General features: G+C 37.3%; 1 protein-coding gene across 2 annotated transcripts in view; it reads left to right on the top strand.

Annotated features, from left to right (window-relative positions):
- EPHA3 (EPH receptor A3) overlaps window positions 1-18441 on the top strand; it is a 226142-nt gene that overhangs the window by 194135 nt on the left and 13566 nt on the right. For both annotated transcript variants that reach the window (XM_071757064.1, XM_071757057.1), the window contains exons 13-15: window positions 1436-1645; window positions 10867-11016; window positions 12889-13082. In XM_071757064.1, the coding sequence (XP_071613165.1) occupies window positions 1436-1645; window positions 10867-11016; window positions 12889-13082 (554 nt within the window). The remainder of the gene's footprint in view (window positions 1-1435; window positions 1646-10866; window positions 11017-12888; window positions 13083-18441) is intronic.

Here is an 18441-nt window from a genome sequence, read left to right as displayed (position 1 = left end):
ATATATTGTCAACCTTGGTTTCAGTATGTACTATATATGTTATGATGTCCACTGAAGCATGTAAAATGCATATAAATAATGTGTCAGTGTATCTGAATGAAATATATCTGTAGTGAACTGTATATATTTTGTTTGAGCTAAAAATCCTTGAAGAAAGCTCTGAGGAAAGGAGAATAATTTCTGACTGTACAGAACAGTTGTTCGTCTTGTTCATTTGTGTGTGGGGTATTTTTTTTAGATAAGAACCTTGTGCCATAATAATGTCACAGGCAACCCAGGCCATATAATCTTTTTCACAATTTTTTTTCAAAACTATTTTGTTTGCTCTCCCATTGCCATTGAAAGACTGTCTCAGCATCTCATTCCTCTAGCGATTAAACCTCCTTCTGATTTCTTCCTATATCTTTGCCATAGATCCTCTTGTCTTGGCTCTAGTTAAAGAAGGTTTCATAACAGAATTGCTAAGAGTCTTTTATAATAATGAATTTCTTCATGAAAGGGAATTCTGAGAGGCTTTTTAAGCATCTGTTGTGCTATATATTTGTTAAATGTTTACAGTGCTAATGTCACCCCTAAGTATATTAATCAAAAATGAAATTAGTCCAATCATTTGTATGAGCTCATCCCACATGGCAGAGCCAGCTCCCATGTACTTAATAAAATTCTGGAAGATGCAGCAATAAGAGCTGGAGAGTTGCTACATTTACAGCACTGGGGGATTCATTGGAGAGCTGGACTAGGATGTACTGTTGTCCTGTTGTCTATGTATCTGTATATCAATATCAAATCTAGATGCTAACAAACAGCATTAGTAAGAGCTGGGAGATTTAAAACATGTCTAGAAGTAGACAAATATAAATAAATGCAACTCTTGGTTTCTAGGCTAGGTCACAGTGTGTTTAAGTGATTTCTAAGCTGAAGAAAATTTTGAGGAATGAGTTTAATTTTAATAGGTTTTGAAAGCTACTGAATCAGGTTAGAATTTGCTTTTGTTAGAAAAAATACTTGTGTAATAGAAAACTTTGATTAGTCCATTGGGTAAAGCTGGGATTTTTACTATCAGTTCCTATGGCCTTTGAGGGAAGGTGGACATCTGTTTCCCTAATGTCCCTCCACTCCAGTCTCCTGAGCACACACAACATGGATTTATGTGCAGCTTTCACACAGGTCCCATCTAGGAAATTAAAATTCTGATGACAGCAAGAACAGAGAGAGCAGGAAAAATGAATTTTTATCTGAACTGAAAATCTGTCCCCTTCTGACAGCAGACTGGGAGATTAACCTCTGCAGATCAAAGCAGTTCCACATGTTGCATTTAAATCATGACCCTCCCTTATGGGGTCTTCACTTGAGGAGCCTCCAGGATCTTTATCAAAAATTCTGTGCAAGAAGGAACATGGACAGTCTCTGAAATGACTTTACAAATGTTTTCCAGAAACATGATGCCCAGTTCACAGTCATTCAGCTGGTAGGCATGCTCCGAGGGATCGCATCTGGCATGAAATATTTGTCAGATATGGGTTACGTCCACCGAGATTTAGCTGCTCGTAATATCCTCATCAATAGTAACTTGGTATGCAAAGTCTCAGATTTTGGTCTCTCTCGTGTACTGGAAGATGACCCAGAAGCTGCTTACACCACAAGGGTAAGTTTCTGTGGTTTTGTATCCTTTTAATTATTTTTTCTGTGTGTGACAAATTTAGGCTGAAATCTGAGGGAGTCCCTGAGGATTAAGCTCTTTGTTGCAGGGGCCATCCACTCTTGCATGCCCAGAAATGTTCAATAAACTCATCACAGCTCTTTTAAAATGCGTATCTCAGAGAGAACAGAATTTTTAAAAAATGGTTTCAGTTGGTAGCTTATTTTTCTTGAAGTATGCAAAATTCAAAGCTGAGCTTCTTGTGGGCATGTAAAAGAGCGAGCACCACAGTTAAGGCCTGAGTAAGACTTCATGTATGCTTAGAACAGATTTTGTTACACTGCTGATTTAGGTCCAAGCCATTAAAAAAAAAAAAAAAAAATTCTATCTAGCAATAATTGTTTGTTATTGATTGTTTGATTGGCCTATTTGTGTCTTCTAGTATGATGAGATGTGTCTGACTGGAGCATACTGATAACAGGGTTCTGCAAGGGGGTATCTGTTATACCTGCTGTAGTATCCATAAATTAGTAAAACTTGAGTAAGACAAACCAAAAAACAAACAAAAAAAAAAAAAACCAAAACCACCCTCCCAAAAACCCCAAAACAACCAAAAAAAAAAAAAAAAAGAAATCTTGCTTAACAATGTCATAAAACTTCTTTGCTTTCTCCTTCTTATATCATCTATATACAAATTAATACTCATTTTTTGGAGCTATAATGATACCAAGAAGGAGACTTATCTCTGACTGTTTCATCCTGAGACAGAGAAGGTTTTATCAGCTATGGGATTGCTCATAGTGCAGGCTATTGCTTGTTTCTTTCATTGAATTCATCCTGCCTGAAAAGCTTCTTGAAAACTACACTGTTGACTTAGAGCCTTGGAAAAGCCACAGTGTCTTCTAAATACAGCTGTGCTGCACCTTGAATGAGATTCTGGTTTATTGTGAAGTTGCTGAAGACATACATTTAGCTTTGTGTACATAGGTATTACATTGGAATGTTCACTTTAATTCTATTGCAAGTGGATTTTATTAACTTTATAAAAAGTGCAATTTATCTCCAGTATCTTTGGCAAGTGTAATTTTCAGTGATGCCTAGTAATTGTCTCCTCTTCACTGTACAAACCAGATTAGAGTAGAATGTATCAGCAAAATATTAATGTGGGTTTCTAGGGCTTCCTTCATTCCTAATTACTGACAGGAGCTGTCAGTTATTATGGTAGTTTGCATGCTACCTTCTTCATGATTCAAATAAAAAATAAAATAACATATGACAAATGAGTTAAGAAATCCTAGCTGTTTTCCTACACATTATATATACTCTATGTTCACATGCATTTTTATATACATATATTTATCGTTCATACCTTCATAACTTACCAAGCATAAGGACTCTATTCTTTACTTGACCTTTCATTGCTTGCTTAGACCTCTGATAAGCTTTGGCATGTTGCTAGAAATATGCAATATAAAGCTCTTTAGAAAACTGTCTGCAGAGGCCTAATATATAAAGATATATTAGTTGGAGAAAGAACTTTTCATGCTCAGTATAGGTGCAGCATTCATAAGTAAATATTAATATAATGCAAGACTTCCTCAAGAGAAAATTGTCTGCCAGAGGTTTATTACTTTGTCAAATATGCTTGCCTGCCCTCTTTTTAAGAACTCCTGTGAAAGTAATGGGTGTTAGTGTCCCCAAGGTAAACTTTTTTAGATACAGTATTCATCTCGTCTCATGTTTAGCCTCCCTGTCCCAGGATGGATGCTCACAAGGTAAGGCGATAGCTCCATGTCCGACTGCCACTGCCCACAGGAAGGTGATGGATCTCCCCTTTAGAGCAGCTGTTTATATGCAGGGAGACTGCTCTCCTCTTCACACACATCTCTCCCTTGCTTTATTTTCTGAGCAATTCTTTCAAACCTCCTCTTCTTGCTGGTCTCCTTCAGATTCTTTTAAATCTTTAAGGATTAAGGAAACTTAGTTTCCTTACATGTGATGTCTAAAACAGGATACTAATCCCCAACACCAAGCATAGCATATTTACCTCATATTTCTCACACATACACTTTCTGTCAGTATCTCCGTGGATGAGAAGTCTCTGTGTCTCCTTCCACCCCCAACAGAGCTTTGCCACCTGGTTGGCTCATATTGTGCTGCTCAAATACATACCTCTGCTCTGTTCCTAAGTTCAATTCTCTTATTCCAAAATTTCTCTGCACGTGCAAACTTATCTAGAATTTAGTAATGGCATTTTATAGGTTCACTTAAACAGCTTAAGAGACATTTGTGTTCCAGTTAACTTAGATGAAAACGTTGTATAGTGAGGAAAAGTGTCTGCCCATCAAACTGCATAGCATACATCTTTATAAGGGAAGCATGGTTTCCCGAAAATGAAGCAAGTATCAGTAACTTAGATCTGTGGGTGAGCTGGGACAAACTAGGGTGCACAGGGCATCAGTGCTTCTGGCCAGTGTTACACTTGATTTTCCCATTTTTTTCTTCTTCCTCTTCTTCTGCTACCTATTTTCTAAGCCTACCTGCCTATTTACAAGTAGGTAGTGAAATCAGATGGAAATAGACTGGTTTTGTAAAGTGTAATCATCAGTGCTTGTTAAACCCCATCTGGTATTTATGGTGTATAGGCAAAATGCAGCAAGAAGACTCCCAGATGATTAAAACCTTCAAATACAACCTAGGACAAATCAGAAGTTGTTGGTAAATATACCTGTGACACATCTTGACTGAGAGAAGGACAAGGCTATTTGCTATTTATTTTTTTGCTCAGGTTTCCTTTGAAGTGAATCTTGTATACATGTCCAGGTTGTGTGTGGGATAAGTCTGATCTCCAGTTAAAATAACCATGATGATGAAACAGGCCTCCACTCCCCTGGCAGAAAGCTGGGCAATTCATGTTCCTGCTGCTTAGTCATATCACCAAACCCAGGACTATTTCCTAGGCTGCTCCTAGTCTATTTTGCAAGGACAAATTATATGATAAAACCAAGACAAAAATAATATCCCTTTTTTAAAATAATGGGATCATCCCAAACAATTCTGTGCCTTTACAACTAAGGGATGACAACTTCTCAGTAGGATCTTTGGAAAGATTAAAAAAATTATATAATTTATAACCACAATAACAAACATTCAGAAAGCAAAGAGTGCAAATTATATAAATGGATAGAGCCTTTTGCCTCTTCTCCATCTCTTCTCACTTTTACTTCTCCATTTAGCATCAGCAGTGCCAGGAAAATTTATAGAGTTAGCTGTAAAGATAGATGTTTTATCTGTTTAGCCTCCTCTTCTGCCCATATTTTCTGCCTATAAAAGTCAAAGCATGAGAAAGATTCCATGGCTTTAATTCATAGCTGCAATTCAGGACTTGTCTATCCCCCAAGAAGCCCAGTTAGGCCTTCAGGCTTTCAGCACACACCACTGACTGGGTGAAATCTTACGTTGTTCTCTTCTCAGATGTATCTGAAGCTTTGCTTAAAAGATTTGAACGTGTGTCTTTTTATAGATCAGTAATTTATGTATCCCTTTTTATATCAATACATAATCTGTGATATTCATGCTATTGTAGAAAAGCTCTGGAGGACAATTCAAAGATCGCAGGTGCATATGTGAAATACAGGGAATCAGGAGTTGTAAGAAAACTTTGCTACCTGACAGGGTCATTTTTTCCCTCCTGAATTATTGTCCCTGACTCAATACCACAAAAGGCCTTTGGCAGCCTGTGGTCTGCCTGCTTACAGAAGCAGAAGCCAGCATGTGAATCAGGCTGATTAAGTGTTTGGATTTTTTCTTTACTGAGCCTTTGTGCCGTAGGGGATGTACTGTAATTATCTACATTCTCCATACCTATTCACTTTTAATTGAAAGGCCAAGATTGTATTATAATTGTCATTGTCAAATTCATCCTTTTCATTCTTGTTATTTTTAGAAGTCTGTATGACAAGTAGGTGGACTAATGGCACAATATGAAGTTGAAGTAAATTTAAACCATCAAACTTGTAGAGGGACTGTAATTACATCTCCCAAAGGCATAATATTTGGATAATCAGTAGGTGAACTATGACTATTTAAACAGATAGTTGGGTACCTTGCTGGTATTTGTGGCATTTCAATGTTAAACACTGTCCAGTTATCATATTTGCATGGATAATTTCTCATAAATCTGTAGAACTTAAAAAAAAATTAAAAGTGCTTTGATTGCAAGTATTCTGGCAGCTTGTGCCCCCAGGCAGGGTCAGTGTCAGTGCAAGGTGCTGTGCCATGGGGAAGGGCATGCAGGGCCTTACTGTTCCACACAAATTACTGCAGCTGGCACTTGGCAGAAGTTTGTCATGGTTCATTCAATCCATATATATGCAAAAACCAGGCTAATACAGTCTGAGCTTATTCAAGGGCGTGGTAAAGAAACAAAGGAAACAAAAACCACAGTGTTCTGTTATCATTTACCACTCAAGAAGGAGATAATTTCCAGATAAAATATTCATTAGTAAGAGATTAACAATTTGCATCAGGTAATTTTCAGGTGCTTGAGAGAGTAAGACAGGCTCATCTCACTCACATGAAAGCATCTCATCCTGTACCAGTAAGATATCTCCTAGCCTAAGTCATCGTGTAATTAATTGTCAGGCTTTTACCTTCAGGTTTTCCTGCAAAGTCCTTCTAATAATTCTGCTAGAATCCATTTTTCTTGATTCTCCTCTCCCCAGGCCTGTGGCTTAGGTGCCTGTGGCAGTCACCCTGTAACAGATTATAAATCAGAATATTGGAATGGTTATAGAGGCAGGGAAACAGCTGCCTTGTGCTGGAGTGCCAGACACGCTAGAAATAAATTGAGGACTTCATCGACTTTAGATGAATTACACTGAACAGTCAGATGCTGTAGGAATCACAGCTCCATCTAGAGCAGATGAAACTTTCAGTTACTGCTGGCTCACTAATTTCAGACCCCAAGAGTCTTCCCTGACTTAGACTGCATGGGATTTTGAGCTGCAATAACAACCTTCTACAATTACTGATACTTTCTTTCTACTCAAATTCAGGCAGTTTATTTGGCTTCATGAGCATGCCCTTAAAGGGGACACCATAACAAAAATATATAAAATCAGCATTTATCTTCAGAAAATAATTAGTAAATATATTACCAACAGCTAGTGATGCATGTAAATGGTGGTTTCTCTGTGTAAGCCTGTGTCAAATAGATTTGGGCAAACCTTTTTCCTGGGCATACCTATAATGATTTTTATTTAGCATGTTTATCTTGCATGTTCAGTCCTCATAGTACTAATTTGGAAGGGTAGGGGCCTAGTAATATCAGCCCATAATATCAGAGTATCAGATTTTCCTGTGGTGGACGGGCAGCAAGAAAGAGCAGATAAAGAAGATTAAATTGCATGAAAGCCTAACAGACAGTCAATATGTTATTTTTAAAAAAACTACCAGGTAGGATTTCTTAGCACTTTAATCAGTTTACAGAGCAGTTATCATTATACTCATTTTAAATATTGGGACACTGAGGAAAAGCTGTAAAAAACAAGAGAGAAGTAGAGAAACAGGTACAGGAGCTTACTTTTCCGAGGTCCAACTCTGTGGTCCAGGAGAAAAAGTCTAGATTCATTTATGCAAAGGTTAATTATGTAAGATATCTTTGATCCTGCCTAAGAGTATTGCAAAGACTATCTTGATTTCTGGCAAAGCAGAAAATTGAATAGTTGATATGTGTTCAGATGAGATATATATTTCTCAGAAATGGTGGAAGTGAATAGGGATTTTTTAATGCTGAATGATCATGGATTTTTTTTCAAAATAGAGTGTTTGCATTACAGCAAGCCTTAGAGTTTTCAAAGGTAATAGCAATAGAAAGCCATGCATTTAGATTGATACAACTCTTCAGATTTTATGCATATATTGGTATTTGGACATCTGCTAAAATATGAATGTTGCATAATCACTTCAGAGGAATTATTTTTGTATTGAAATGCTTATTTGTCTGAAAAATATTTACCAGAGGTTTTTTGTTTTGTTTTGTTTTGCTGTTTTTGCTCTTAAATTGCGCAAAAAATGAGTCAACAAAGTCATCTTTTAAATACAAAGATAAGACTGGCATTTTTATGACAAACTGGGGAACAGAATAGCAGAATTATAGTTTTATACTCTATTCAGCGGCAGTAGATTTCTTTTTTAGCTACATTTTAATACCCTCCTTGTTTTGTTCTTATTTATGGTAATGCTACATGTATCTTTAGGCTTATATTGCATCTGAGACTTAGCAAAAAAAAAAAAAAAAAAAAAAAGTTTCTTTCTATGCAGTGGAATCTTATGGATGATGTACCTTTGTTTTTCACTAACAAAAAGACAGAATAACTTCGTTTCACAAATTTTATAACCTTCCTTACCCTGCAGTAAAACACTAACCAAAATGTTAGGAGACTAATCAATGTCATTTTGTGTAATTGTATTTCTTCAGTTTTATAAATTACTTTTTCCAATTTAAAGTATACAATTATAAAGGTAAAGACCTTTTATCAAAGATGATGCTTCCTGTCCTTGCCTAAAGTGCTCATGTTCTAGCAGCAAGCACGTTTTCCCACGTTATATAGTTTTTTCTCTAGGGTTCAGCAAGAAGGGTTCCATTTTCTTATCTTAACATGAAATTAAAAAGTGAGCCTGAAGCCACCCACAGAAGTTCAGATTTTTAGAGAGGAATATTCTGAGAACTCCACAATGCTACTTCTGTGTTTCACAGAACCAGCCATTATGGTGATGCAAGAAAAACAACAGAACTACTCCCGACCTTGAGGGCTTTCTTATGTGGCACATTGTAGGTCTATATTCTGGTATTCCTCTTATTCAAAGTGTAGCCAAAACAATGAGGCCCAGGCTGGATGTGTCTCAAGGAGCCCCATGACAACACATGGCTTTGTATCTCGGCTTCTTTTGAATCAGATGGCACAGGCTCTTTCCCACTGGGATGAGTGGGAGATGTTTGATTTGGAAGCTCTTTCCGTTTGTGGATTTTTGTGTAAAGTTAGGGTTTGACTTCCCCCACCATCAGCATTTTTTATTGGAAAACAAAGTTCTCTCTGTTACTATGCATTGAAAAAAGGTTGGAAAAGTGGGATTGATTTCTTTATCATCCCCGCATCTAAAAGTGTGAGTGAATTTATTTTGAAAAATGCTAGAGCACAGGAGAGCTTCCCTCATTTCTTGTCTGTGCCTTCGACTCACTGAGGGCCCCAAAATATTTGTAAGGGGGGATACAATATTGCCTATCAGTAGAGTATGAGAGAAAAAAAATAATTCTTATGCTCTCCAAACTTTTGTGCACAGGGAATTGTGAGCAAACTTAAAGTGAATAGAAAACACAATGTACTTTTTGTGACTAAAGAATATCATCTTAGAGATCATTTCCAAGAAAGAGAGAAAGCAGGCTCTCCCCTCTGTCTTCTGTGATGAAACAGCAGTTTCAGAAACTTCTGGGTTGTTTTTTTTTTTTTTGTCCTTTTTGTTGGTCTACAAGTAATGTTGAAATTCAGTGTCTACCTCATTTTAAGGCTTGTATGTGAAATAAATGTTTATTTTTTTTAAGGGAGGGTGTCTGCTAAATAGGATGGAATCCATAAAAACTGTATGTCAAGACAGATTCCTTCTCTGACCTTTTCCAAGTCTCTTAAGACATATCTAGTGACATTTTGGAGGTTTAAATTGTATCCTGAGTCAGGCTTGCCTTTGTTTCTTGTATTTAATCTAATTTGTGCAATATTAGCCATGAAATTGCAGGTGCTTAGGCTCCAGTGTATTTAGGCTGTATTTAGGTTTCTAATTAACATTGGTGTCTGCATTTCTATTTTTAACCAAGCTAGTTAATCTAAAGCTGGTGGGTGTATGCCTACTGTCAGTGCAGGTACACTGTGTGTAGGCAAAGAATATCTTTACGTTTTTATTTCTTGCTGGTTATTCAGTGTGAATAAAAGCACTCCCTTCCCACAGAGGTTATTCTGAGGATATGTGTATGGCTGTAGTACAATGAGGGTTGCAGAGGTACTTCAAATAGCTAGGTTAGTGTGAAATATTCAGAATATATCCCTGTTCATTATGCATCCGTGGAACTGGAAACAAATTTAAACTCTCATTTTTCTGTATTCAGATGTATTTACTCAAGGATTACCATAAGTAACAAGTTTTGCACTGCTGTGTCTTAGAACTTTGTTTTCTGTGTGACTTGCAAATCAGAGCCTTAAAAACCTCTTTCAAATCTGCCACCATTGGTAGCTGTCTCTTTCCTCTAATATGCAGAAACTCAGCCTTTACATTTTACTCAGCCTGCATGCATTTTACTAATTTGACTTACGACACCTGTAAAGCCACAATCAGAGATGTTCCTCGTATTACAGTATTAATTGTAATGGTAGCTTTAATTATCTTCAAGTTTACATCATTTAATGATGGCTTGCTTCTCTTGTGACTGTAAAGGATGTTGAAGACCTCTTCCCCAGGTGACATTTTTTGCACTCTCTCCCCTCTGCACGGATGACCCCATCAGAATCTGTCTGTCTGTAGCTGTCTTTTGATGGCTTTGAAATGGGAAGTTTGTGCATATGGTCACAGTCACTGCCTTTTGCAATTGAAAACTTGGCATTAGTGAAACAGCAACATCGTGGCCCCTCATTTTCCTTGAATGTCTTAGAAAACACAGGATGAAAATGTGTTGAAACCACAGAGGTTCCACACTAACAAGAAACTCATTTGTAATGCTTACAGACAGCCACATCCATTTTCTTAGCGTTGATCTAGGAAGTAATCAAGGACCTCCTACTGGCTTTTACTGTTGTTTGACTGTCTTCCCAATTTCAAAACATTTTAAAACTGAAAATCAACCATGCTTAATATACCATTTATTATTATCTATGCATATTACACTACAAATAAATACGTATGTGTGGATATATGTGTTTCTATGTACAGGCATACAGTATGTATAATGTACAATATATCTACAGCTTTAGCAGATTTTACACTCTGATGTGTTTTACTGCCTATAGTGTACAAGATGCTTTCAGGACAAATGATGTAGCATTTTCTAGCTTACACTGGTTTTTTATGCCATAATAATGGTAGCTGAGAATCTTAACAGATAAAATAATCAATCACTCAAGATTATATAGAAATGGCATTACAGCCAAATGGACTGGTTTATTTTGTTTTGCTACTAGGGGGGCAAGATTCCTATCCGATGGACATCACCAGAAGCCATTGCATATCGGAAGTTCACATCAGCCAGTGATGCATGGAGCTATGGGATTGTTCTCTGGGAGGTGATGTCTTATGGAGAGAGACCATACTGGGAGATGTCCAACCAGGATGTGAGTATATTGTTATCTGAGTTATGTTCTCAAATGAAGGATCAAGCTGTGAAAGGAAGTGAAGCATAATGAAACCAGGTGGCTCTGAGTTTTTGACATTGACTAAGGCGTAGAAATTAAAATCTCCCTGGTCAAGTAAAAGTTCTGATGAAGTTAACAAAAAGCCAACAGATTTATAGCAGGGTATTTTGGACCTCTGAAGGAACATATCTGAAAATTTTACCACGCTGGTGGTTTTCTGTAGGATGATGCAAACAATTCCACTGCAGTGAGGTCATTGCCTTTTACATTCCTTAGCTCTTTGTTAGAAAACTCTCCTAAACTTCTGTTGATCCCCTTTGGTTCCACTTGTGTAATACTCTGTAGAAGTTTTCTGCAAATGTCAAATACACAGAATAAATTGCTCTTTGAGCTTGAGAAAATGAGAAGCAAAGCATTTCTAGTGAGATTTTAATGAAACCAAAACACTTCTGGAAGTAATCAACAGATAAAATAGAGAAGTAGAGTGATCTGATTAGAAGGCTTCCAATTTAGGCTCCTTTGCAACATCAGTAAACTATCGAAACCAACAATCCAAATGATTAATGGAACTCTCCCATTATTTTTGTAAGAAGCATAACATTTCCTCAGATGGGATTTTTATTATGTCTATTTTGAGTTCCTTTTCTGTTGTTTTATTAATCCTAGATTTATTCCACAGGAGTTACTTATTAGCAGAATTTTCTGAAGTTCAGTCAATAACTACAGATGTAGTCAGACAGATATTCTCTATATTCCTTTATGTTAAACAAGAAAAAAGGAAACTTCCTTTCAAATGAGTACCTCTGGAACCTAAATCTCTGCAGAAAACTATGTATTTCTTTTCACTAATGAACACTTTTTCTTTTGTGTGGGGATATTAATTAATTGTGTTGCATAGCCTGATCTACTTGGAATACCTTTAATAATATCACATTAAAATCAGAAACAAAAGGATTAAACTGTTTATGGGTCTCTGCTTTACGGCTGCTTGAACCATGCGCTGTTTTCCTGTCCCTGTTTTGACTTGAAATATTATTTCCTGCTTTTGAATTAATTGATCCAGATAAAGAGGAAAGATTAGCAGAACATGGCTTTATCATTTTCTACTTAGAATACATTGGGGTTTTATTCATAGTGCAATAGATACTATAGGACTGATCGGGAGTTTTTTATACTCCATTGAAAAGATTGTATTAAAAAGCTTCATAACAGTGTAGATTCCTGGCTATTTTTTTGTTTGTTTGTTTGTTTTTTTGTCAATCCATATAAACAATAAATGGTCTAAAAAAATGTGTCAGCGTAGACAAATTATAAAAGAATTGGGCCTTCACTGCCTAATGGGAAGTGTACAGTTATCCTCATGGTAAGATTAAAAAAATGGTTTTTTACATCCATGAGAGCTTCTCTCCATCAGTTCAGGATGTTCCGTGAAGGGGGTAGGTTCATTTTCCACCAGTGTCTGCTGGAGAGTGTGGAAAGCAAGAATTGCTAAGGGTTATCAGACAAGAGATATCCAAGACCTCTGGAGGTTTGACATCTTTAAGCAAGCACCTTTCTAACTGTAGCTTTTGTTTATGGATTTAGTTCAATCATCTGTGAGTTATGGACACTCTTTCTAGATTCTCACCTTCCTCAAAGTCACATACTGTATCTTAACTCCCCTTTCTGTATGCCTAAATTACTGTCTGGTTTACTTTGCAGATAAACCAGAGGCATTGGATGACAAGACAATTAGTGAATAAACACTTTTGTTTAAACACCAAATGTCCACATGAATGTGGTTCACAGAACTGATAAAACCAAGTTGATTTAAGTGCCTTTAAGTTTTCAAAAACTTTTATCCTTGTGCAGGTGATTAAAGCTGTTGATGAAGGGTACCGTTTGCCACCTCCTATGGACTGCCCAGCTGCCTTATATCAGCTGATGCTGGACTGTTGGCAGAAAGACAGGAACAACAGACCCAAGTTTGAGCAGATTGTCAGCATCCTGGATAAACTGATCCGCAATCCCAGCAGCTTGAAAATAATCACCAATGCGGCCGCAAGGTGACAGATTAGCTCTTACATTCCACATAAATGCATGTCTTTGATTTCTTCGTCTGCCATATTTAAAATTTGTTTGCTTTGTTCTCCCACAACTTCAACTAGTCAATCAAAATCTTGAAGGCTAGAGAAACTTTCCCTCCTGCCCCTTCAGGAAAAGGATTTGATGTTGGGTTTTGGTTTGTTTGTTTGTTTGCTGGTGTGTTTGTTTGTTTTTGTTGTTGTTTGGTTTGTTTGGTTTTATTTATATTTTTATAATTTTTATTAATTATATGCTATTGTTCATTCCAATTGTAAAAAGCTCTTAGGTTGCAGTTATGAAACCCATTGTAAGATTGAGTAGAGTTTTGGGAGAAAAGCACAGATGGAAGATTTGGCCTTGAGATCTTCCTTCTCCTTTTGACCTGAGGTGGTGTTTTAAGTGTTTAAGTTACATAGATTAAAACTAGCCATGTTCCTAAGTATCTTTCTGAACTGAGTCCAAACATACATCCTACACTCCTGTGCTCTGCTCTGACAAGTCACCTTAACTTTAATCATATGATTTGCATCCCAGAGGACTCACAGACTTCAAAATGCACTTAAACAATCCCTGTTAGATCAATGCCTTAACTAGGTATTCCTTTCCAACCTGTGTAATATTCCTAATAGCACTAAAGACGTTCGTATATAACCCTAGTTATTCAACACACTCTGAAACCATCACTAAGATGAGATAAGAATTAGCTCATCGAAAGAGCGTAACTGAAGAGTGTGTTGACACCTAAGGGTATAATGAGAATGTGGTGAAATAAGAGCTTTTGTTAAGTAGAGTTTAAGTGAATTGGCTTTATATGATGCACCAAATGTCATACTCTTACTGAAATGATCTGAAAAGATAGGAATTACTTTTAGCATGAAAACGACTGCAAAATCCTTCATCCACCAAGCAGGCAGAGTCAGGGAGAAATGCACTCTGCTGCTTCAGACCCAGGTCTTGGAGAGTGTTTCAGTGGCCAAGAGACCAGAGTCTGACATGAGTCGAGCTTCAAAAAGGAACACAGCAAAACATTTCTCTCAGACCTTTACTTCCAGTATAGCACAGTTCTTGCAGATGGCACAGAAGGGAAATGGAAGCAAGGCAGCAGGAAAAACTGGCTCGAGACTGCAGCCTGCTGCAGGTGACGTGGACCTTGCCACCTTGCCTCCTTTTTTCTAGATCCTGGCATTGTGTTGCATCTTGAGCTAGAGGCTGGCCATCCTAATCACCTCATATACCTCTTCAGAGACATGAAAAAGAAGGCAGACATGGGAGGAGGAAGGCAGCCATAATTATGGGCTTTGTGTTTAAAAATATGAGAGATTACTTGAACACTAACTACGTTTCAATAACTTAATTGCTGCGCATTTAACTCAGAGTAAACCAACAATCAATCATTTCTGTTACCTGCCAGGTGAAAGAAAAGGAAAAAAAAAACCTTAAAAATTGTTGAAAAAAAACCCCAAAATGTTTAAACATTATCTTCTCAGCCAACCATATTTCTTCTAAACATCCTGCACCCCTCTTTGGCAAATGATTGCTTCAAATAAGTATTTTGTAGGTAGATACTGCATCAATCTGCTGAATAGGTGAGTTGCCAACCATGACTGTCATGTTTTGATTTGGAGATTTGATTGCAGAAAACAGTGCTACAGATTTTGCATTCCAACCAGAAGCAAAATGTTCCCAGTTTACTGTCAATCCATTTAGGGGACTGAACTACAGCAGAGCTGAGAACAGTGTTGATCCATCAGTTCCAGTTTACCTGTTCATAGCCAATAAAAGCTGATATCGTCTGATGGAGACCAAATTGAGTTGGAGTACTGCTTGCACCTACTGGGTTCTTCACAGGAGCACCACAGTGAAGTATTTCTCTCTCCTGTATCTGTTTTGATTTCTTTGCTCCTATTTCACCATATGCTTTACTGGTGCAGGCAGCAGAGGCTGCACATCTGTGCCATGGTGCCATGCTCTGCTTTTGGCATGCCATTGGGAAGGAAGGAGGCTGCTAACATACTAGGGGACTTCTTACAGCTGCTTTAGGTGAGCTCTCAGTAAAATATTACTCATGACAGGCTATTGCTTTGGTTTTGATTTGGAGCACATTTCTGAGGAAAGGTTAAAGGTGATTTTTATGCCCTCCTTCCCAATTACCTTTCTGCTCCTTTGTCCTTATATCCCTTGCATTCCCAAGCACTGCAGTATCTCTTCCTGACTGCAGCTCCTTAGTCTCCATGACAGACAGGGGGCTGTGAGGTCTGGGTGGTGGGCATAAGAGCATGGGTGAGCCCAAGATTTTCCCCTCTGGGAAGGCATTTTTTGCAGTTCAGGAAATGTGTGATCCATAATCTTTCCATCTCACTCTCCCCATGTTGGTGTCTGTTGACCAACCCAGGCTATCCTTAAACTTGAGTACTACCAAGAATTAAATAAGACAGCATAAAGAGTGCTGGACAGTCCTGTGCAGATTTGGAAATCTGTGATCACCCCCATGTAATCAGTCCCAAAACTGACTCATCTCAAACCTCAGACCCGGCTGAAAAGCCCCCTTCACTAGAAGCTGGACTTAGGTTTGGGTCTTGCTGTGGGCTTATGTGCAGAAATATATAGCTGATACGAAAGGGTGGTGAGTCAGGGTGGCTCTTCAAGAAGAAGACCCGTAGATGTTGAAACCCTGCTAGTATCATTGTATTGTTAGCAGCTGGAGATTGACAATCATCACTGCAGTAGTAAAGCACTCTGAGACAGCCTCAAAGGCTCAGGGGACCATAGTGGCTCAAATGGCTGCTCTCAATTGTTATTTGAGGCTGCAGTCCTCCTGCAGCACCTCTCCCATACTCGTAAGAAGTGATTAATCTAAATTATAGAGGTCCCAACTCTCTTTTACCCATGTCTGTGGTGCTACTGGAAGAATGCTGAAACTTTATGCCCACCATATGCTTGTAGGTGTTTAGAATATACTTGGTCAGGAAAAATGTTTAACCTGACAATGTCTGTTGCAGAGCTTGTCTCTTCTTACAGATTTTAGAGATGATGTTTGTTTAAAATAGGCACCAGACTGTTGTATCCTATTTAAAGGCACATTGCTGGAGGTGTGTAGGACATCCTTGTCCCCTGGTACATTATTCTTAACTGACTTAAACTGAAGGATGTGCTTGACTGTGCATCTGATTGCAGGCCATAGCCCAGGCACGTTTTATACTAATATCTCATAGGAATACAGAAGAGGAGCCAAACCCTTCAATTCTTTATTTCCTTTTCAGTTTTTGGTCCCATATGGCCACTCCTGGCATCTAATGTTTTCTTGATGCCTGTTTTTATCCTTATTGACTGTCTCTTTGCAGACCATTCTGCACTCTTCTGAACCTTATGTTAACAAATGCTTTTTGTAACCTCATCACAGGAGATATTTCATTATACCTTTCCTGGTATTTGTTCCTCTCTAATTCATGTGAAAAATCCTTTCCCATTCCCTGTAAAGCTGAGAGTATGCATGGGTAATTTTTTACCTGTCAAAATTAACTTTTTAATCATGTTGCCACAGCTCCACAGCTAAAAAGACATGCACTGGTTATGGACACCCGTGTATTTTCTGCCCAGGGTGCCTGGGGTTATCTAGCTCTGTAAAGAGCTGTAGGAACAGAACTCTGTTCACAGAAAGTTTTCTAAAGCACAACCTCATAATATTTTTGATTTATGTCTTGCTATTCTTTCTTAGTTTTTGAGCATGATGTTCATTTTTATAACAGAGTCCTTAGGTTGATTGGATATCTTTAGGGTTGAAGTAAGTTCATATTTCTTCCAGTTTTGATCAGGTTCATTATTTCTCTTCTTGAGTTTATTATTTTTCTGTCCACAGTGTATTATTTCACATTTGTGAACATTTCATGAAGATACAAAGCAGATGGAAAGTTTTTAAAATTTGAGTAGGAGAGGCAGAATCATTTCACCCACCTGCTAACCAGTTGGTGAGGCTGCGGTCTGAAAAGGTTTATTAGTTGTTGTTTCATTTGTGTGGGAAAAAATGGAACCTGAGAGTCACACAGCTGGAAGTACTTTGTATACATTACAGATCTTAAATGTACTCATAACACTTAATTTTATTCATCTGTTTCTTTTTTTTCCACTTATTTATATTTCTGATTTTTTTTTTCTTTTTTTTTTTTTTGGTATTTGAATTTCTGATTCTGATCTTTTATAAATATATATATGAGAGAGTGGTTCTCTAGAGTTACAATTTATATTACTGTTCTATACATATGAATCTTCCTCTTACCCAGCCATTTGAAAAAATATATTTAAAACATAGCCCATAATTATAAAAATATTTAAAACATTTCTGCATCCCAAAGTGAATTAAGCTGTTGGAGGACATTTTGGCCTTGAGATACAATGGTTGTGATACAGGACCGAGGCAAACCAAGTATTATGGAAGCTTTCCTATAGTTGCTGTGTTTGTCACATCTGTGATGTAGGTGCAACTACAGTCACCCAGTCTTTATGAGCCTGATATAAAGCAGGAATAGTCAAGTTAATCCACAGCCTTTTCAAAGAGAAAGCATTTGGAAAAAAAATGAAGTGAAAAATATTTGTAATTCCAACACATTATTTTTGGATATTCTGAATTTCTGACATGCCTGTGATTGATTTCAAAATTGGGAAGGAATCCATACAGAAAAATAAACTGCTTCTGTATTTGTTTTTGTTTCTATATAACTTTTTAGTAAAGTTAATGTCTGTGTCAAGTGTTGGCTGCTCTTACACTACAGGTCTTTCTTTACACCACAAGCATATAGTTAGGAGTGGAGGAAAGAGTTATATTGTAAACAGGGAGAAAACCCCTTGGGAATTAAAGATATTTCTTTATGAAGTCGTCTGTTTCTATCTGTGTTAGTAGCTATATCTAAGGGCAAGTATTGCAATAATTTGTCTCATATCTCCAATGCAGAAAATAAACAGCTGGTTGGTAATCTTCCTTGTAAAAAAGATCATTCTTTTTGAGTTGTTTAGAGTTAGCAGCAAACAATGTTTTTAGTTTCTTTGGATCTTCACAGAAAATGCTGCTTAGTTTGCATTGCAAATTGAGAGGAGGATCTTGGAGGAAGGAGATTTTAATGAGACATTTGTTGTTCAGTATCTTTATTCTAAATTCATATATAGACCAAGCAGCTAATAAGGAGAGTAACTATTATTATCACATCTTACTGCTTATGGGGAGTTTTGTAAGATTAGATGGTGATTATCATACACTTAATAATAAGAGTCTGGTAATGTGGTTTGAAATCCATTTTGAAACGGTTTTCAATGTGCAAATACACTTATCAAATATTTTGCAAAATCAGT

This window comes from Heliangelus exortis, chromosome 1, assembly GCF_036169615.1.
Source record: "Heliangelus exortis chromosome 1, bHelExo1.hap1, whole genome shotgun sequence".
Taxonomy (NCBI): domain Eukaryota; kingdom Metazoa; phylum Chordata; class Aves; order Apodiformes; family Trochilidae; genus Heliangelus; species Heliangelus exortis.
This window is presented reverse-complemented; position numbering and strand designations above follow the sequence as displayed.